This window comes from Penaeus japonicus, unplaced genomic scaffold, assembly GCF_977035675.1.
Source record: "Penaeus japonicus unplaced genomic scaffold, GWHDUDI00000001_assembly GWHDUDI00000029, whole genome shotgun sequence".
Taxonomy (NCBI): Eukaryota; Metazoa; Arthropoda; class Malacostraca; order Decapoda; family Penaeidae; genus Penaeus; species Penaeus japonicus.
The window spans coordinates 30,088,283-30,110,782 of record NW_028234431.1 but is presented as its reverse complement, the minus strand read 5'-3'; the positions used below and the strand labels follow the sequence as shown (position 1 = coordinate 30,110,782).

The following is a 22,500-nucleotide window of genomic DNA, read 5'->3' as shown; positions in this document are numbered from 1 at the left end:
TCCTCTCCCACTCCCTCTCCCTTCCTCCATCCACCTCACCCTCCACATCAGATCCATCCCGGCATCTATACCTCACGGGTGTTAACTCCATCCGCCGCCATTCCTCTCCGGCTAATTAAGGCGCTGATGTGAAAGTATTGCGTCATCCGTAATGCCGAGCCAGCAGCCATCATGACCGACGCAAATACGAGCGGAACAAAAACAATTCCTTGTTGGGAAATCGAATATTAATAGAGGAGAGAGAGAGAGAGAGAGAAAAAAAAAACTAAGAATATGTGCAACCTCATCTGACATGGCGTGCATCATTGCATGCGCACATATCAACAAATACTTAATGCTATTACTTTTCTCTCTCTCTCTCTCTCTCTCTCTCTCTCTGTCTCTCTCTCTCTCTCTGTCTGTCTTACGAACAGGTACAGATCCTTCAAAATATAAACAAACCAGCAGAATACGAAAATACAGACATTGGCAAAACGCAACCATGAAATAAGAACAGATATAGAGAAACCTCCACACAAACAGACACACACACACACACACACACACACACACACACACACACACACACACACACACACAAAAAAAAAAAAAAAAAAAAAAAAAAAAAAAAAAAAAAAAAAAACTGGTCCCATGCCTGCGCAGTCAAGTTCATTTGCAATCATCAAAAGTACACAATGTCCGCTTGTCGCAATGCTATTTTTGTTTCCTTTTTAGATTACTCAAGACTACAAATTGACATGCCAAGTCCATTACAGGTTATAAAGGATGGTTACCTCTGCTCCGTGGGCCACTCTGACCCACACTCGCCGCCTGAGGGAAGGTCTAGGGGCATTTTATGCTTTGGTTTGACTTCGTGCTTGCTTTCATCTACAATCGGGGGAAGAAGCTTGTGTAAATAATGAAGACTATGACGTGAATCGTTGTCTGTTTGTCTGTGTATCTCTTCCTCGCAAACGCACACACACAAACCCGCCCACACACACACACACACACACACACACACACACACACACACACACACACACACACACACACACACACTCTTCTTTAAATGTTTCATACACGAACTCTTATCTTTAACCCCTCTCTCTCTCTCTCTCTCTCTCTCCCCCCCTCTCTCCCACACTCTCACCCTCCCAACCTCCCTCCCTTCTCCTCTCCCTCTCAACCTCCCTCCCTCCCTCAGCCCCTTCCCCCTCCCTTCTCCTCCCCCTCTCCCTCCCAACCTCCCTCCCCCCTCCCTTCTCCTCCCCCTCTCTTTCCCTCTCCCTCCCTCAGCCCCTTCCCGCTCCCTCCCCTTCCCCCTCCCCCTCCCCCGCTCTCAAATAAACCTAAAACCCGAAGTGTCCCTCCCACACCTCATAATTATGTCCGATTCCCTCGATAATTCTCATGGCACAGTACCGGTCCATAACGGGTGACCAAGCCGCATATACTACTGGGAGTTAGGTGTCCCGACAGGTGAACAGGAAAAAGAATGCAGGGTGTGTAGGTCACCAAGGTCACACACCTTAGTACACTATATCTTACAGTGTCCCATGCTTCAGATTTACAGAAACTCAGAGATAGCTGGACTCCTCGAACAAGCTGTATGGATGCTTAGAAATGGCCAGGTAATACAAATTTTAAAGAAGTATAAACACTTCGCATCGACCACATAATTGTAGTTGACAACAGTGTATACCCGATTGTGACTTCCCTTCTGCCGAGACTACGATAGCCCAAGTAGGATTTTATTGAGATGTGAATGAATATCATTTATGATACATCATCCTGTTAAATACAAACATACTTCTTGACTTTCTGAAAAATTCTTTCCTCCGGGAGCATACATATATGTTATTAACATATATGTGCGCCACATATTTCATGTATGTAATCATGTGACCTTAGGAGAGGACCTTGCATGCTGAGGGTGATAATCCATACTGTTATATCGTTCTCCTGATATGTAAACATTTAATTGTGTATGCTTGTGATTGACCCGTCTTTTGCTCTGTATATATTTCAACATGTTGACATAGCTGTAAGGTTTTGTAAAAATATATGTGAGCCCAAAGAGGGACTAAGATTGGGGTGAGGATAACCTATGTTACCTCATCCTTTTGAGATGTACGTAATCACTTGTCTCAATAAACTCGTCAAAGTCAAAAAAAAAGTCTCTCTCCCTCGCCATGAGAACCTCATGAAAACGACACACATACACTCTCTAACCTCCTTCTCCTCGTTCTACCCTTCCTCCTATCCATTTTCCTCCTTCTCCTCCTCCTCCTCCAACCATTTCCCTCCTTCTCTTCTTCTCCCTCCCCCATCCTCTCCTCCTCGTACTCCTATTCTTCCTTCTGTCTCTCCCTTCACCTCTTCCTCCTACTGTCTCTCTATTCCTTTTCTTACCTTCTTCCTCCCCTCCACTCCCCTCCCCTCCCATTCCCTTCCCTTCCCTCCCTCCGTCTCTTACCCCTCCCACAACCCCATCCCCCACCCCCTCCCCATCCCTCACCCCCTCTCCAATACGCCCCACTCAACAAGCCGAAGTCGACGCCAAAACCCACCGTTTCGGACGAGGCGGGACAAGTGTCTGTGTGTCAGGATCCCGAGGAAAGAGTGGCTTCGGGGGAATGCCACTCGTCCGTTCGCCCTAACGACGCTGGAGGTATTCACACTGTGCTTGTCCTTAACTCTGCCGTATAAGGAGAGAGAGAGAGAGAGAGAGAGAGAGAGAGAGAGAGAGAGAGAGAGAGAGAGAGAGAGAGAGAGAGAGAGAGAGAGAGAGAGAGAGAGAGAGAGAGAGGGGGGGTAGAGGGAGAGAGGGATAGAGAGAGAGAGAGAGAGAGAGAGAGAGAGAGAGAGAGAGAGAGAGAGAGAGAGAGAGAGAGAGAGAGAGAGAGAGAGAGAGAGAGAGAGAGAGAGGGTGGGGGTAGGTCGGCGGGTACGGGTGAGAGGGGGGAGGGGGGTGATTTTATCATCAACTCTGCAACACCAACATAGAGTATTTATATCTCGCACTATATAAGCCACCCGAAAACACAATACGAAAGACAGACAGTCGTCAACGCAGCAACATTAGCCTTGCAACAAGTACTCAGAAAACACCAAACATACATAGGACGGAGGGTTGGGATTAGTCGCCAAGCCTGCAACAACAACATAATGAATATACTCGACAGATAATAAATATAAAGGAAGGAGGGGTGGAGGAGAGGGGGGGAGGTTAGAGCTCTGCAATAGCAACAAGACAGGACCATCGGCTTTGCAATATGTACTCGAATATAAAAGAAGGAGAAGGGAAGGGGGGGGGGGTTAGAAGTGAACACTGGCGTAGCAACATGCACTCGAAAGCATAATAAACAAAGCTGATAGTAATGACCGCCACAGAGACGATAACAATGACAATTACGATACAAATAAAGTGACGGTACAAGCGGAAGTGAGTGAGTGAGTGAGAAAGAGAGAGAGAGAGAGAGAGAGAGAGAGAGAGAGAGAGAGAGAGAGAGAGAGAGAGAGAGAGAGAGAGAGAGAGAGAGAGAGAGAGAGAGAGAGAGAGGGAGAGAGAGAGAGAAGAAGATAAATAGAAAGAGGGAAAGAGAGAGAAAAATATAAAAAAAGAGATATAAAGAAAGAGAGAGAGAGAGAGAGAGAGAGAGAGAGAGAGAGAGAGGAAGAGAAATAGAAAGAGAGAAAAAGATAAAAAAGAGAAAGAAAGAGAGAGGAAGAGAGAGATGAAAAAAGAGAGGAGAGATAGAAAGAGAGAGAGAAAGAAAGAGAAAGAGAAAGAGAAAAAAAGAGAAAAAGAAAGAGAGAGAGAGAGAGAAAGAAAGAAAAAGAAAGAAAGAGAGAGAGAGAAAAAAAACAGACCAGTGCAACGGTAAAATAAGAAGAAAAAAAAAGCACCCATTACGGTAATCGGAAGAGACAGCAGCGTCCTTGTCATAGCAGCCGTAAAGCCAAGCCAGCGAGCGATGAACGTCACCGCAAGCCGCATCAAGACCCAAGGGAAAGCTGACGAAAGCGAGAGCGAGCCGTGAAGAGGAGATAGATAGATAGTTCAGTAGATAAATAGATGGATAGATGGATAGGCATATATATAGAGAGAAAGACCAGAGAGGCAATAGATTATATACATCAAAAAGAGAGAGAAAAAACAACAACAGAAAAACAAATAAAAAAAAAACCAATATCAAACACCACCCTAACCCCCACCTGCAGCATAAACAACAACAAACAACAACAAAAACTAAAAGTAGCAATAAGGACACTGCTGCATGGGGGTTGCATGGGCCTTGGCATATCCTGTCATCCTAAACCCCCCCCTCCCCCCCTCTAACCCATCCCTGCCACCTGCATCCTCACAATTACGCCTCCTAAAGGAAGAGAGGTGGGTAGGGGAGGGTAGGGATGGGTAGGGGAGGGTAGGGGAGGGATGTGGGATAGAGAGTAGTGAATAGGGGGTGGGGGGGAGGCAGAGGGTAGACAGTAGGGGGGATATAGGGGGTGGGATTCGAGTTAGAGGGGAACGAAAGGGGGTGGGGGTGGGGGTGGGGGTGGGGGTGAGGGAGTGGGTGTTGAGGGTAGGAGGAATGAGGACGGGACGGGGGGGCGGGGGGAGAGAAGGGGTAACAGGTGCATGGAGGAGAAGGAAGGGAAAAGAGAGAAAGGGGAGGGAGGGCTAGAAAAAGGGAGGGAAGGAAGAGAAGGGGAGGGAAAGAGGGAAGGAAGAGAAGAGAAGAGAAGAGAAGAGAAGAGAAGAGAATGGATGGGAGGGGAAAGGGAAAGGAGGAGAAAGGAGGAGAAAGGAGGAGAAAGGAGGGAAGGGGAGGACAAAAGGAATGAAGAGATGGGAGCGATAAAAGGGAACGGACGGGAAGGAAAAAGAAAAGAAAAGAAAAGAAAAGAAAGGAAAGAGAAGGGAAGAGAATGGATGGTACATATGGACCATTACAGCAACCAGTGCGCAACCATCACCCTTGCGCCAGCGGGCCCATGGAAGCTGCCCAGTGCACGGTGGCGCAGTGCACATCGTCCGTGCATGCATACCTGCCGAAGCCGAGATCTACCCTTCCCTTTATCAACATAGCTGCAACATTGTCCCTTAAGTAACGATTCCCACACTTCAGCATATACTCTCACACATCACTCCCCACATTTAATATACCCTCAGACGTTCCACACGCAATCAATCAGATAAAATAACAAAACAAAAAAGAAAGAAAGAAAAAAAAAGAAAAGAAAAGAAAAAAATCACACCCGAAACAAATACACAGGTAACCACCTCCACCTCCACCTCCTCCCCTTCCCCCTTCCACTCCTATTTCTACCCCCCTCCCCTTCCCCCTTCCACTCCTACTCCACCCCCCCGCCCCCGCCCCCTACCTCCTCCCCTCGTGATGATGACAAAACTATTTTCAATCCAATGACTAACAAGACGGTAAGTGTTTCCCGCACCTTCTCCTTCGCTCCTTCACTCGGTCTCCGACTGGCACTACCTTGGAATACACTGGGAGGGAGAGGGAAGGGAGAGGGGAGGGGGAGGGGGAGGGGGAGGGAGAGGGAAGGGAGGGAGAGGGAGAGGATGTGAGGGTGAGGGAGGGGAGGGAGAGGGAGAGGGAGAGGGAAAGGATGGGTGGGGAGGGAGGGGAGGGGGAGGGGGAGGGGGAGGGGGAGGGAGGGAGGGAGGGAGAGGGAAGGGAGGGAGAGGGAGAAGGGGTGAGGGAGGGTCAGAATGAGAGGAGAGGGAAGGGAGGGGAGGGAGAGGGAGGGGAGGGAGAGGGAAGGGAGGGAGAGGGAGGGGAGGGAGAGGGAGGGGAGGGAGAGGGGGTGAGGGAAGGGAGGGGAGAGGGAAGGGAGGGGGAAGGGAGGGGAGAGGGGGTGAGGGAGAGGAGGGAGAGGAAAGGGAGGGAGAGGGAGAAGGGGTGAGGGAGGGTCAGAATGAGAGGAGAGGGAAGGGAGGGGAGGAAGAGGGAAGGGAGGGGAGGGAGAGGGAAGGGAAGGGAGGGAGAGGGAGATGGAGTGAGGGAGGGTCAGAATGAGAGGAGAGGGAGAGATTAAAAAAGAGATAGATAGAGAGAAATAGAATCAGAAATAGAGAGAGAGAGAGAATCTGAGAAAAAAAGAACGAGAAAGGGAAAGAAAAAGAGACAAAGAGAGATAAAGCAAGACGAGAGGAGGCCAAACCTCTCCCTTCCTCGATTTGTCACTCTCAGCATAATTCTTACATATTCTTAAAAATCTTCCTCTCCACCACTGGCCGCCTATCACAAGCCTTTTCGCCTGTCCTTTTGTCTTCCTTTATCAACCCGTCCTCAGCATTCCCGCAGTCTCAATATTCACAAAAAAAGACAAGAAAGAAAGAAATAAAAAAAGGAATTAGAAAAAAGCCCCCAATAGAGAAAAAGAATAAGACAAAAACAAAACCAAAAGAGAAGAAAGAAAGAAAGAAAAAAGAAGAAAAAAGAGTCCCCAATAGAGAAAAAGAATAAGACAAAAACAAAAATAGAATAAGAAGACAAAAAAAAAAAAAAAAAAAAAAGAGAGAGAGAGAGAGAAAAAAAAAAAAAAATGCTCAAAAATTTCCGATGATTAACCGAGAGCCGTCGAAGAAGAAAGGATGCCGGAGTGACGGCGCGCGCTCAACCGTGCAATCAGCTCTTGAAATACGGCACAAATATCTCTCCCTCTTCTATCGCTCACTAATAATCACGCGAAGAAAAAAAAAAGTACCTGACCGATGTGTTTCTTTTTTCTTCGTCTTCTTTGCGCGCTATTTTTGGCATCGAAGTTTGAGGGAGAAAAGGGTGAAGAAAAAAAAAATAACAATAATAAATAACAATTAACAACTATAGTAATAATAATGATAAACAAACAAACAAACTGAAACCCAGCCACGACACAAGAAACGAGAGCACTGGAGGAGGAGGGGGAGGAGTAGTAGGGGGGAGGAGGGGAGTAGAAGGAGGAGGAGTAGAAGGAGGAAGAGGAGGGGAGTAGAAGGAGGAGGAGTAGAAGGGGGAGGGGGAGGGGGAGGGGGAGGGGGAGGGGGAGGAGGAGGAGGAGGAGTAGAAGGGGGAGTAGAAGGGGGGAAAGAGGAGGAGGAGTAGAAGGGGGAGTAGAAGGGGGGAAAGAGGAGGAGGAGTAGAAGGGGGAGTAGAAGGGGGGAAAGAGGAGGAGGAGTAGAAGGGGGAGGGGGAGGAGGAGTAGAAAGAGGAAAAGGAGGAGGAGGAATAGTGAAAGGAGGAAAAGGAGGAGGAGGAATAGAAGGGGTGAGGTGGAGGAGGAAGAGGAGGAAGAGGAGGAGGAGGAGAAGGAGGAGACGCAACAACCAGTGACTTCACACTCGCCTCCCCCAAGAGAAGGGCACCAATCTTGAGGCTGGCATTTTGACGTGACGGAGAGCAGACATCCCATGCAGTGTTCTCGTAGCCCCAGAGATGCCTCACGTAGCCCCAGAGATGCCACTCGACGCCCTCAGAATGCAGTCGACGTCGAGCTCGGAGCGTCGGGCGTCGATTGCGAGGACGGCAAGTTACGGAGGAGGCGAGCTGAAGGGGTCCTTTCAGCTGTGAACTCTTTTATCTTTACGATGCGCGAGAGGGAGGGAGGGAGAGAGAGGGGGAGGGGGTGGGGGAGGGAGGGGAAAGGGAGAGGAAAGGGAGAGAGAGGGAGGGGGAAGGGAGAGAGAGGGAGGGGGAAGGGAGAGGGGGTGGGGGAGGGAGGGAAAGGGAGAGGGGGTGGGGGAGGGAGGGAGGGAAAGGGAGAGGGGGTGGGGGAGGGAGGGAGGGAGAGAGGGAAAGGAAGAGAGAGGGCAGGGAGAGGGGGGGGAGGAAGGGAAAGAGAGAGAGAGAGAGAGAGAGAGAGAGAGAGAGAGAGAGAGAGAGAGAGAGAGAGAGAGAGAGAGAGAGAGAGAGAGAGAGAGAGAGAGAGAGAGAGAGAGAGAGAGACATTAAAAGAACATCTGGACATGGTACAAAAAAAAAAAAATCCACGCGACTCATAAACGTCTGAGCACATAATGTTCAATAAATCAGGGGAGATGAGGGTATGAGGGAGGAAAGAGAACAGAAGACAAAAGGATAGAGTGAGAAAGAGGGGAGGAAGTGGGGAAGAGGGGAGGAAGTGAGAAAGAGGGGAGGAAGTGGGGAAGAGTGAGAAAGAGGGGAAGAGCGGGGAGAGGGGAAAATGAAGGGGGAGGAAGGGTGAAAGAGGGGGAGGAAGGGGAAGAGATGACACATAGAACGAAAAGAAAAGGGGGAAATGAGAGGAGGTAAAGAAAATCGCAGAGAAGAGGAGAGTGAAGAGAGGATGAGAGACAGGGGAAGACCGGAGACCGAAAAGAAAAAGAGAGAGCAACGGAGGGGAGGAGGAGGAGAAGGAGGGGGAGGGGGAGGAGGAGGAAGAAAGAGAGACTGAAAATGGAAGGGGGAGGGGATTGATGGAAGAGATAAAGAATAAAGAAGGGGGGGAAGGGAAGGGAAGAATGAAGGCAAGGGGGTGAACTGGGAGAAGCCAGAAAATGTCCGAGTCAGTTCACGAAATGAGGGATGGAGTGGGTGGAGGAGCGGGCGAAAGGAAGCGAACGGGTGGGAGGAAAATAATAATAATAAGAGGAGGAGGAAGAGGAGGAGGAGGAGGAGGAGGAAGAGGAGGAGGAGGAGGAGGAAGAGGGGGAAGGTGGAGAACAGAGTGGTTGGCAATGGACTGGCGATATCAAGATGCGCTAGGGAAACCGTTAGAATTGAAGATAAATTGAAGGACTGGGATTGCAGGTCATGGAGAAAGGGGAAAGGAGAGACGATACAGGAGAATGGGATAAGGACAAGGAGAGAGGAGAAAGAGATAAGGACAAGGAGAAAGGGATAAGGACAAGGAGAGAGGAGAAAGGAAAAGGATAAGGAGAAAGGAGAAAGGGATAAGGACAAGGAGAAAGGAGACAGGACAAGGAGAAAGGAAAGGGATAAGGACAAGGAGAAAGGAAAAGGATAAGGACAAGGAGAAAGGAGAAAGGGATAAAAACAAGGAGAGAGGAGAAAGGGATAAGGACAAGGAGAGAGGAGAAAGGGATAAGGACAAGGAGAAAGGGAAAAGGACAAGGAGAGAGGAGAAAGCGATAAGGACAAGGAGAAAGGGAAAAGGACAAGGAGAGAGGAGAAAGCGATAAAGACAAGGAGAAAGGACAAGGAGAAAGGAAAAAGGGATAAGGACAAGGAGAAAGGAGAAAGTGGAAAGGACAAGGAGAAAGGAAAGGGATAAGGACAAGGAGAAAGGAAAAAAAGATAAGGACAAGGAGAAAGGAGACAGGACAAGGAGAAAGGAGAAAGGGATAAGGAAAAGGAGAAAGGAGAAAGGGGAAAAGACAAGGAGAAAGGGAAACGGAGAAAGGAAAAGGGGGGGGAAAGAGAATGGGGGAAGGGGGAAGGAGGGAGTGGAAAGGAGAATGGGAAATGGGAGAAGGAGATAGCAAGACAAAGTAAGAGGCAACAAGAAACGTGTGGGAGAGAGAGAGAGGAGAGAGAGAGGAGAGCAGGGGAGGGAAAGGGGAACAGAAAGGAGAGAGAGAGAGGAAAGAGAAAGAGAGAGAGAGCGAGGGAAAAAAATAAAGAGATCGATAAAAATACAGACAGAAAGAGAGAGAGAGAAAAAAAACCCAGATAGACAGAATAGAGAAAATCCGTACTGACACTTCAGAAGTCGATAAAAAAAAAAAAAAACACGTCCACATATCCCGCCATGCCCACACATAACCCAAATGCACGCTGCACACGTGCAATGTGGCAAGACGGGGTAGGGCTTTGGTATGTGCAGAAGGTGAGGCACTGCCTGGACTCGGCCGCTCATTACGTCATCGTTATCTTAGGATTTCAAGGATTACGAGTGATGTGGGGGACGGGGGGGGGAGGGCGAGGGGGGTGGGCGAGGTGGGAGGGAGGGAGAGAGAGGGGGTGAGAGGAGGAGGGAGGGAGAGAGGAGGTGAGATGAGAGACGAGAGAGAGGAGGAGAGAGAGGAAGGAGAGAGAGAGGAGAGAGAGAGAGAGAGAGAGAGAGAGAGAGAGAGAGAGGAGAGAGAGAGGGAGAGAGAGAGACGAGAGGAGAGAGAGAGAGAGAGAGAGAGAGAAAGATGAGAAAGAGAGAGAGAGAGAGATGAGAAAGAGAGAGAGAGAAAGAGAGAGAGATGAGAAAGAGAGAGAGATGAGAGAGAGAGAGATATGAGAGAGAGAGAGATGAGAAAGAGAGAGAAATGAGAAAGAGAGAGAGAGAGAGAGAGAGAGAGACAGAGAGAGAGATAAGAGAGTGAGAGAGAGAATGAGAAAGAGAGAGAGAATGAGAGAGAGAGAGAGAACGAGATAAAGTGAGATATATAGATAGATAGATAGACAGAGAGAGAGAGAGAGAGAGAGAAAGAAATAGAAGAGAAGAGAAGGGAGATGGGATGAAGGCAAACTGGAGAAAGTAACGGAGGGGCGTGAAGAGGTAACGTGTTCGGAAAGAGGTGAAGAGGTAAAGAAATAAACGCAGAGAAGAGAACGATGATGTGACTTAATAATCCGTGTGAATAAACTAACAAAGGGAATAATTCCGTTAAAAAAAAAAGACGAACAAAGACAACCAACCCCACGAGCGTAAAAATAATAACAACTAAAATAATAAATATTACTCATAATAACAAGCAATAAATACCAATAATAATAATCGTAATAAATAAAAAAATAATAAATATAATCACAGAAACACTGACGTCGTGAACGATAACAAGCAATAAATAACAATAATAATAACCATAATAAATAAAATTAATAATAAATATATATAATCACAGAAAAACTGACGTCGTGAAGGATAACAAGCAATAAATAACAATAATAACAATAACCGTAATAAAAAAAATAATAATAATATAATCACAGAAACACTGACGTCGTAAAGAATGTGCAAAAGACGTGTCGACACAACCGACTATAATCTTTTAAATCTTTATCAGATACAACGCGCACCCACGCTGACTAAATTGGGTAATGGGAAACGTAATATCACATGATACAAGCACGACGTACCGTGACGCGCTGATTCCTGCCAACTCTGCGATTGTTTTGTTCTTACCTGAAAAGAAAAAGACAAAAATTACTGATGGCTATATTCGGGATTATGCATGCGTGGTACTTAATTATAATGTAAGATAAAACATGGCTGAAAATAAAAAAGTAAATAAACGGATTAACATCAATGACAGTAAGGGACATCATGCAGTTTTTAAATAAGTAAATAAATATATAAATAAATAACGAAAGAAAAGCTCTAAATATTTTTGTGCAGTTACCCCTCGAAATCTCGCATGCTATCTTCCGTTCTCTGTGACAAAGCCTCAAGGGAAAGCACAAAAACGGTGGAGAGACCACAAACAACAAACAACTAAACAAACAAATATATATAAACCAAAAAACGATACAACTGAATACCAAAACAAAATACACAACAAAAAAAGCAAAACAAATAAGCGCTCCTTTACCCTCACATTCAGCGTTAGTATAACAGACGACATATTTCACGTCAGATTTCCCCGCGAGACCGAATCCGGAGCGATAACAGCTTAACACGTTCGTTAATAAGCTGATAACCATCGACCAAAAGTCAACGAGGAATTCATTATCCAAGGCGAGGGGCGAGGGCGGTGTCTGTGATCATGCTAATGAGGGAACCGAAGTCGAAATACGATCTGATGCCCGTTAATTTTCAGTCGCGGCGAAGAGAGGCGAAGAGGGAAGAAAAGAAAAGAGAAAGAAAATAAAATATCTTATAAAACACACATTCATCAAAATCAGTTCTACACACTTCCTCGTTAATAAAAATAAAACACGGAGACACACCATTAAAAAAACGCACTAACGAGAAGACAAAAAAAAATGAAAATAAACGATCTAAAAAAACAAACAAAAAACAAATGACACTCGCGCATAACCGCACAATTAAGGGACAGACATAAAACACCCCAGAAAACACCGCCGCACTCCTACGTACGTACTAAATTCCACTACGACTAAACGAACCGCTTGCAAGCAATTCACCCGCACCGTTCGCACCGTGCGCACCCTCCCGCAAGCGGCACCTCACCTATAATGACGAAATGACCTAACCTAACCTCCGTCGAACAGCCGGTAGGGTGGGTGGGTGGGTGGGGGAGGAGAGGGGGGAGAGGGGGAGGAGATAGGAAGAGGGAAAGATGGAGGTGGGGGGGGGTCAGACAGAGGGGAAAGGGGAGAGATAGGGGAGGGAAGAAAGGGGATGTAGGAAAGAGGAGGAAAGATGGATGGAGGTAAAAAAAAAGAGAGAGAGAGAGAGAGAGAGAGAGAGAGAGAGAGAGAGAGAGAGAGAGAGAGAGAGGAGGAAAGGTAAAGTTCTAGAAGAAAGATAAGAAGAGATAGAAAGAAAAAAAGAAAAGAAGAAGAAGAAAAAAAGAACGGGGGCAGGGAGGGGGCGGGGAGCGGAATAACACAAGAACACACAACCCAATATACATATATACACACTTCTCCTACTATCCCCGGCCAGTGCCACCAAATAGTGCCAAATCCCTCGCAGGAACGATGTGCTTCAGCTGTTGCCCCGAACGAAGAAGGACGAACAGAGCAGCTGAGAGAGAGCAGGAGAAACACCCCGTGAAATGGATAAAGAGACCGCGTTCACAGCGACAGCCCGAGAGAAGTGGCACTTGTCACGTGAAACACTGATGGCAGAAGATTAGGAATAATGACGAAGGAAACGAGGGAGGGAGGGTGGGGGTGGAGGATGGGAGATGGGGGATGGGGGATGGGGGATGGGGGATGGGAGAAGAGGGAGAAGGGGGGAAGGGAGGGGAGAGGGGAGAGGGATTTAAAGGAGGTGTAAGGAAGAGAATCGATAAAATGATGAAAGGGGTAAGATGATTAAATTGGAGAGGAGGTTGAGGAGGAAGAGGGGGAAGACGAGGAGGAGGATAACGACGATGACGAGAGGAAGAAGGAGAAACAAGAAGGAGGAAGAGGAAAAAGAAGAATATAAAGAATATAAAGAAGAAGAAGAAGAAGTAAGGAAAGTAATAGTAGTAGTAGTAGTAGAAGAAGAAGGAAAAGCAGTAGAAGAAGAAGAAGAAGGCAAATGTAGGAGTAGAAGAAGAGGAGAAAAAAGAGAAGAAGAATAAAAGAGCATAAAAAGAAGAATAAAGGAGAAAGAGAAGAAGGAAGAAAAAAAAGAGAAAAAAGAAAGACAAAGCAAAAGGATAAAGATGATGAAGATATAAAATGTAGCTATAGCAACATAGACAGCAAGAGCAGCAAGGGGTAGTAAGCAATATTAACGGCGGTGGTTAGTAGTGCTGTCAGAAAAAAAACAAAAAAACTAATAGCTTCGAGTAGGTCACTTGGAATACGCTGGTGAAAGTATAAGTAAAAAAAGCAAAAACAAGAAAAACAAGAAGAATATCAAGACGAAGAGATAAACAAAAAAATAGAAAACAAAACCACAAAAAGAACATACAGAGGAACGACACCAAACATAATAAAAAAAGAACAAACAAACTCATTGCATATACTTCCCCGTACGAATCTCGCAACAGATAAAAACAAAACGAAACAAACAAAAACAACAACAACAAACAACAACCACAACAAAACTAACAAAAACAAAAAAACAGCACAAACAACACCAACAACAACAGAAACAAGCAAAACAGCTACAAGAACAGGAGGAGGAAAGCGCACCAAACAAATAACGAAACCAGATCGCCTCGCTTCCCTGCTAAACAAAACAGAGGCGCCGGGCGTAAGAAACATTCCTTAGTAGTATAATAACCGCCCTCATTCCTCCCCGCTCCCCTCTCCTCCTCCTCCTCCTCTTCCATCTTTTCCTTCTTCTTTTTTTTCTTCTTCTTCTCTTCTTCCTTCCCCTCCTCTCTCCTTTTCGTCCCTTCCTCCTCGTTCTCTTCCATCTTCTTCTTCTTCTCTTCTTCCTTCCCCTCCTCTCTCCTCTTCGTCCCTCCTTCCTTCTCTTCCTCTCACCCCTCCTCCTCCTTCTTCTTCTCTTTTTCCTCCTTCTCCTCCTTTTCTTCCTCCCTCCTCCTTCTCCTCTTTCATCTTTTTCTTCTCCTTCTTCTCTTCTTCTTCCCCCTCCTCTCTCCTTTTCTTCCCCCCCTTCCTTCTCCTCCTCTTCCTCTTCGTCCCTCCTTCCTTCTTCTCTTCTTCCTCCTCCCTCCTCCTCCTCCTCTTTTTCTTCCTCCCCCCTCCTCCTTTTCTTCCTCCCCCTTCCTCCTTCTCCTTCTCCTCCTCCTTTTCTTCCTCCCCTCTCCTCCTCCTCCTCCCCCACTCCCCGCACCCTTATCCTTCCACCGCCTTTCACTCCACCCTCTCTCAGTCCCCCCCCCTCCCCCTCTTTCCTCGCAGCTGTATGCAAGTTGCATATGTTCTATCATAAATAGACCGGTGTTGCAATGCTACTTAAGTTATCTGCCAATCCCGCCACAGGGGGGAGGGGGGGTGTTGACATGTACTCTATCTTTAAAATATCTTTTTAACTCTATCTTTAAAATATCTTTTTAACTCTATCTTTAAAATATCTTTTTAACTCTATCTTTAAAATATCTTTTTAACTCTATCTTTAAAATATCTTTTTAACTCTATCTTTAAAATATCTTTTTAACTCTATCTTTAAAATATCTTTTTAACTCTATCTTTATAATATATTTTTTAAACTCTATCTTTAAAATATCTTTTTAACTCTATCTTTAAAATACCCTTTTTAACTCTATCTTTAAAATATCTTTTTAACTCCATCTTTATTTTTTTAACTCTATCTTTAAAATATCTTTTTAAGGGGTGGACACGTTCTTAGACTGTCATGTCACCCTCTGTCATCCCACTACCCCCCCCCCCCCACCCCCACTCCTCCTAGTACAGATAGGCGGAAAATCGGAAGATGGACAACTAATCTCACAATCTCTCTCTCTCTCTCTCTCTCTCTCTCTCTCTCTCTCTCTCTCTCTCTCTCTCTCACTCCATTTCCCTCTCTTCATCTCCATCTCCCCCCCCTCCCCCACCCCCACCCCGGCTCATAATGATCAACTCTACGGACGTGGGAAGAAGGGGAGAAGTGAAGAACGGGGGGGGGGGGGGTAAAGGGAGGAGGAGGAGGAGGAGGAGAAGGGTGAGGGGCGAGGCACACCATCAGCCAGCCACCCTGATGGATCAAGTTGCTCTGCAATATTAACTGCTGATGCTCCCCTTCAGTCCCCCTCCCCCCTCCCTCCCTCCCTCCCTCCTACCCTCAGTAGCGTGTTCAGGGCTCCACACTGCAAGGTCGCCGCAGCAGGGGGAGGGAGGGGCGAGGAGGAGGGGAGGGGGGAGGGGGGAGATGCTGTGGCGTGCACTGGTTCTCCTCCGGCGCGGCGCTGATGGCGAGGCGCGGTGGATGGGCGCCTCAATTAAGGATGAACGGAAAGAGAAGAGATAGATAGATAGATGGATAGATAGATATAGTAACGGAAAGGTGGGAAGAGATGGAGAGAGAGAACAGATTCAATATTTTAAAAAAAGATATACACTTTGCCCTTCGAAAAAACAAAAACAAAGAAAAACAAGGAAAATCGTACCAACAAACCAACCAACCAAACAACAAACAAACAACAAACCTAGGCATGCATGCAATCCCTCCCAACCCCCCACCAAAAGCGAAATCACAAAAGGCCAAGCAAAACAAGCGGAAATCCGTCCAGAGCAAACAAGAGAGCAAGAACCCACGGACCACTGTGCATGAATGATTATGATGAACCGAGCGATCGGGGCGGCGGTGGACTGGTCGGTCACGTGGCCGCCCGGTGACATAGAAAACGGATTAGCTTGTTAGAAAACGGAATAGTTTGTTAGAAAACGGGATGTTAGAAAACGGGATGTTAGAAAACGGAATAGCTTGTTAGAAAACGGAATAGCTTGTTAGAAAACGGGATAGCTTGTTAGAAAACGGAATAGCTTGTTAGAAAACAGGATGTTAGAAAACGGGATAGCTTGTTAGAAAACGGGATGTTAGAAAACGGAATAGCTTGTTAGAAAACGGAATAGCTTGTTAGAAAACGGGATGTTAGAAAACGGAATAGCTTGTTAGAAAACGGGATGTTAGAAAACGGAATAGCTTGTTAGAAAACGGGATGTTAGAAAACGGAATAGCTTGTTAGAAAACGGGATAGCTTGTTAGAAAACGGGATGTTAGAAAACGGAATAGCTTGTTAGAAAACGGGATGTTAGAAAACGGAATAGCTTGTTAGAAAACGGGATGTTAGAAAACGGAATAGCTTGTTAGAAAACGGGATGTTAGAAAACGGAATAGCTTGTTAGAAAACGGGATGTTAGAAAACGGAATAGCTTGTTAGAAAACGGGATGTTAGAAAACGGAATAGCTTGTTAGAAAACGGAATAGCTTGTTAGAAAACGGGATGTTAGAAAACGGAATAGCTTGTTAGAAAACGGAATAGCTTGTTAGAAAACGGGATGTTAGAAAACGGAATAGCTTGTTAGAAAACGGGATGTTAGAAAACGGAATAGCTTGTTAGAAAACGGGATGTTAGAAAACGGAATAGCTTTTAGAAAACGGGATGTTAGAAAACGTAATAGCTTGTTAGAAAACGGAATAGTTTGTTAGAAAACGGGAATTATCAATGCCTTCTAACCAACATCCGGTGATAGGGTCATTCAATATTTCAATGGTGATTATTGGCTTCGCTTTCCCCTCCTTCGTATCATTCCGAGGTTCTAATCTCATTTCCAATCACTTTGAAGCGAGCCAGTCTTGCTCCCACGGACTTTTGTTATTTCAACATGCACTCCAAAGTTTGCATGACTCAGACTTTGTGATTGCTACGTGGGCTGTATCGTGAAGGCGAGTGCTGTGTCATCATCGTTGTGGCGACATTTCGGACGTGTAGACCACAACTTCAACAACAGAAGTTTTATGTATTTACATAATAAAAGATAAAAGCAATATGTATATAGTTCACACACACACACATAGACACACACTCGCACGCGCCCACACACATACACATATATATGTATATTTATACATGCATATACATTACATGCATTTATACATCAATATAAATAAGTATATATATATATATATATATATATATTATATATATATATATATTATATATATATATACACACACACAATCATATACATACATATATAAATATAGACACACATATATAAACATATATATATATATTATATCTATATATATTTATATATATATTAAATATATATGTATATATATATATATATATATATATATATATATATATATGTGTGTGTGTGTGTGTGTGTTGTGTGTGTGTGTGTGTGTGTGTGTGTGTGTGTGTGTGTGTGTGTGTGTGTGTGTGTGTGTGTGTGTGTGGTGCGTTGTGTGTGTGTGTGTGTGTGTGTGTGTGTGTGTGTGTGTGTGTGTGTGTGTGTGTGTGTGTGTGTGTGTGTGTGTGTGTGTGTGTGTGTGTGTGTGTGTGTGTGTGTGTGTGCGTGCGTGTGCGTGTGTTGTGTTGCGTGTGTGTGCGGTTGTGTGTTGTGTGTATGTATGTATGTATGTATGTATGTATGTATGTATGTATATATAGATATATTTATATATATATATATATATATATATATATATATATATATATATATATATATATATATATATATATAGCCATCATGCGCGTCCGCGTGCAGATCAGTCAACGTGCCGTGATCGACGGGACAAAGATTAACAAGGCAGGAAACATAACGCAACAAGAGAACACACAATCATCAGCGAGGCAAATAAAAAGCTGGCCTTGGAGGGGGAGGGAGGAGAAGGGGGAGAGGGGTGGCAAATGACAATAACCCCCCCCCTCTCACCGTAATTATCACAATAACTCAACATCGCCTCAACATCGCACGGGCGTAATGCACCGACTTACCTGGTAAACGGAAGCGCGCTGGTGACAGAAGGAGTAACTGGGCGTGAAGCTGTAGCGCTTCTGTCTCCCGCTACAGCACACGAGGAACATAGTCCGGTCTCGTTCAGCCGCGCCCACGCATTGCCATGACCGAGAACTTTCTTTACCGAAACTCTAAATAAACACGCACGCACACAGGCACGCAGGCAAAAAAAAAAACCTGTGTGGCAATATGTTTTTTTTTTCTTTTTTTTTGGGGGGGGGGGGGTAACTTCACTAACGCGTCATCAACTTTCCGGCGGTTGAGATCGTCGTACCCCGCGCCTCCATTTTCTGTCTGTCGATGGTCTCTCTCTCTCTCTCTATCTCTCTTTTCCTCTCTCTCTCTTTCTATCTCTCTTAATAAAAAATCAAGCACATCCGTCAAAAGTCCTTGCTTTCAAGAGGCCCGCCGATCAAAACACACAGGTTGGCGGGCGGGCGCGGTGTCACGATCGGCCGCACAAGGTTAGGCACAAAGTTCAATCACAAACCTTTGTGTGTGTTTTTTTTGTGTGTGTGCTATGTTTTGCTGGGCTAATATATCCTGTAAATTAAAAATATAATATACTGAAGGGTCTTCCTCGGTTCAAGGTTCAAGCTCAATGTCACAACCTTCGAACAATACGAAAATCATATTGCAAGATACATAATTAAATTCAATATGTGATTTCCTTCCCTTCTCTCCCATCGTGGCATCGAATATACCGACGACAATTACACATCCACCCACGAGATGTAGATGTAGATAACCAACGCAACCCACAATTTTAATAAAAGAGTCTCAAAACGAAACAAACCCAAACAACTTATTTCTTTCCATGTTTAGATAATGTCGCTAAATGCATTAACCGATGATCACCTTCCTCGGTCTAACGTCGATGCGAGAGTGGGGCGTGCGTTTGGGTATCGAGTGATGCAAATGAAAAAACCTTGGGTGGAAAACCTTGCAAATTCGAACAAAATATCTTCAGGTACAACAAAAAATGTTTGTTTGTAAGAGAAAAGGAGGAGGAGGAGGAGGAGGAGGAGGAAGAGGAGAAGTAAGAAGAAGCAGAAGAAAAAATAAATAAATACGACTGCCAAAAAGCTAATCCAGAGAGAAAGGAACCCCACCGTAATTAACAAGCTAACCTAATTTAAGCCTTAGTGCCACGACACCACCGACTTTCCCGCCACATTGTTATTCCATTTATAAAGCCTTGTAGTGCCATCTCCCCTCCCTCCCTCCTCTACTCCCCCTCCCCTCCCCTCCCTCCCTCCCCTCCCCCTCCACTCCCAACATAAGATAACCGGAAGTTCTATACAAATGGCGGAAGTTGCGTAAAAAAAAAAAAAAGATAAAAGATAAAAAAGATAAAATCCTACTACCATGGCCACGATATGACACTGCATCGCGCTCTACACTGATACAATAGGTGTCAGTGTAGAGGTGTAGGAGTACCTTCCCGCACGTACTATAAAAGCACACTACCATTGTTCATAGGTGCAAATGCAGCGAGGCTCGTCCATCTATTGTTTTTTTTTCTTTCTTTCTTTTTTTTTAGCGATGAGAAATGCTAGCTAGTCATGGCGACTTCAAAATGACGGCGTGATAATGGCAGTTATATAATATGCTTATCCTGCTTGTTGTACTGACGGCAATAGAGATGATGATGATGGTGATGATGACGGTTTTGACATGAGCCAAGAGGTGATTATTGCGGTTAAGTGGCGGCGATAATGATTTTGAATAACTTCTTCCTCCCTAATTCGTAAAAAAAAAATCACGGTGGCAATTAACTGCAATTGATTGCGGTTTAGTCGCGGCGATAATGATTTTGAATGACTTCTTCCTCCCTAATTCGTTAAAAAAATCACGGTGGCAATTAACGGCAATTGCTAGCAACAATAAAGATGAAATATGGCGAATAAAGGATAAGGTCAAGATGAAGGACGCAGTGACGAGGCTGTCGACGACGGCGTTTGATGACGATGACGCGAAAATCGACGATGACGAGGACCCTCCAGGACCACAAGCGTCAACCGCGAAAACTTGTTTTATTTATCTTTTCTTTCGTTCTTTATCTATTTCATTTTATTTATTTATTTATTTACTCTTATTTTTTCTATATTTATTTATCTTTATTTTTTTATAAATATATATTATATATATATATTTATTTATTTTTATTTCTTTATTTATTTTTCTTTTTTATCATTATTATTATTTTTTTAAGGAGCGCCAATGCTTTTATGATAATTGACGCATCTCAAAGGGCGGATGTTATGTGTCCTTCTCTCTTCGTTGGTGTTCCTTGCATCCTCCACTCATACACACAGGTAAGCAGGTGTGCATAGAAGTGTACGTTGCAAGTGTGTTTGTTTGTTTATTTGTTTATTTGTTTGTTTGTATGAATGCGATTCTGAGAGTGAGAGTGAGAGTGAGAGTGAGTGTGAGTGTGAGAGTGATTCTGAGAGTGAGTATGAATGTGAGAGTGATTCTGAGAGTGAGTATGAATGTGAGAGTGATTCTGAGAGTGAGTGTGAGAGTGATTCTGAGAGTGAGTGTAAGAGCGAGTGCGATTCTGAGAGTGAGTGTGAGAGTGATTCTGAGAGTGAGTGTAAGAGCGAGTGCGATTCTGAGAGTGAGTGTGAGAGTGAGTGTGAGTTTGAGTTCGATTCTGAGAGTGAGTGTGAGAGTGATTCTGAGACTGATTCTGAGTGTGAGTATGAGCACGATTCTGAGAGTGAGTATGAGTGTGAGCACGATTCTGAGTGCGATTCTGAGAGTGAGTGTGAGTGTGAGCACGATTCTGAGTGCGATTCTGAGAGTGAGTGTGAGTGTGAGCACGATTCTGAGTGCGATTCTGAGAGTGAGTGTGAGTGTGAGCACGATTCTGAGTGCGATTCTGAGAGTGAGTGTGAGTGTGAGCACGATTCTGAGTGCGATTCTGAGAGTGAGTGTGAGTGTGAGCACGATTCTGAGTGCGATTCTGAGAGTGAGTGCGATTCTGCGAGTGAGCGTGAGTGTATGAGCGTGAGTACGAGTGCCATCAATACCTGCCCGTGTACTGCAAGTGACAACAAACTTGACTCGCACTAGATCCCCGTAAACAAATACCGCATCTGCCTGATTGCCCCCCACCCCTACCCCCCGCCCCCATCACCTAATGCTACGCGTAACAGGCTAGAGGGAGGAGGAGGAGGAGGAGGAGGAGGAGGAGGAGGAGGAGAAGGGGCAAGGGGGAAGGATGCGTTTAGCGAGGGTCGGAACGCGGAAGAGGAGCACATAGAACGACGAAGGGGAGAAGGAAAGGAGGAGAAGGGAAGAAAAAGGGGGTACCCTGAGTAATACTGGAGAGAGAGAGAGAGAGAGAGAGAGAGAGAGAGAGAGAGAGAGAGAGAGAGAGAGAGAGAGAGAGAGAGAGAGAGAGAGAGAGAGAGAGAGAGGGAGAGAGAGAGAGAGAGGGAGAGAGAGAAAAGGAGAGAGAGAAAAGGGGGGAGAGAGAAGAGAGGGGGGAGAGAGAGAGAGGAGAGAGAGAGAAGGAGGAGAGAGAGAGAGAGAGAGAGAGAGGAGAGAGAGAGAGAGAGAGAGAGAGAGAGAGAAAGAGAGCGAGAGAGAGAGGAGAGAAAGAGAGAGAGGGAACGTGAGATACAGAGGATAAGAGAAAAGAGGGAGAGAGAGAGAGGGAGGGAGGGAGAGAGGATGAGAGAGAGAAGAGGAGAAAGAGAGAAAGGGAGAGAGAGAGAGAAAGAGAAAGAGAAAGAGAGAAGGAGAGAAGGAGAAGAGAGAGGAGGGAGAGGAGGGAGGGAGGGAGGGAGGAGGGGGAGGAGAGAGAGAGGAGAGAGAGAGAGGAGAGAGGAGAGAGAGAGAAAGAGAGGAGGGAGAGAGAGAGAGAGAAGGAGAGAGGAGAGAGGGAGGAGAGAGAGAGAGAGAGAGAGAGAGAGAGAGAGAGAGAGAGAGAGAGAGAGAGAGAGAGAGAGAGGGAGGGAGAGAGAGAGAGAGAGAGAGAGAGGGAGAAAGGGAGAGAGAAAGAGAGAGAGAGAGAACGTGAGATACATACAAAAATATTTTAAAAAAAATCTAAAATAATAATACAATGAAAAACAAAACAAATGAAAGGCGAAGAAACAGACAGTAAGAAAGGACAATCTATGAATAAAGAAAACTTTCTTCTAGATAAAAAAAGGAGACAAGAAAAAAAAGTAAAAATAGAATACACAAAGAGGAGAGAGGAAACAGAGAGGAGCAAAAGAGAGGGAAATCCTCGCATGCATTAATAACCCGCTCAATTTGAAACAACGTCCGAAGTTCTGGTCATGAATAAAACATCAGGATGGGGGTGGGGGTGGGGGGGGCCTGAGGAGGGGAGGGAGGACGGGAGGAAAGAAGAGGAACAACGGGGTTGAGGAAGAGGGAGGGGTTAGGAAGAGGGCGGGGAGGGGAGGGGAGGGGAGGGGGGGGGAAGAGGGAGGAGAGTGGAGGACGGGGGAAGGGAGGGGAAGAGGGGATAGAGAGGAGGACGGGGGAGGGGAGGGGAAGAGGGAAGAGGAAA

The 22,500-nt window shown here is 45.5% G+C and overlaps 1 protein-coding gene across 11 annotated transcripts in view; it reads right to left on the bottom strand.

Annotated features, from left to right (window-relative positions):
- The window catches only part of LOC122256648 (CIN85 and CD2AP related), a 177,788-nt gene that overhangs the window by 97,886 nt on the left and 57,402 nt on the right, over positions 1-22,500 (bottom strand). For 5 of the 11 annotated variants that reach the window (XM_086554214.1, XM_086554204.1, XM_086554197.1 and 2 more), the window contains exon 2: positions 17,945-18,509. The exons of the other annotated variants lie outside the window; for them this stretch is intronic. In XM_086554214.1, the coding sequence (XP_086410340.1) occupies positions 17,945-18,034 (90 nt within the window). In that variant the 5' untranslated portion in view covers positions 18,035-18,509. The remainder of the gene's footprint in view (positions 1-17,944; positions 18,510-22,500) is intronic. 11 annotated transcript variants of the gene reach the window in all.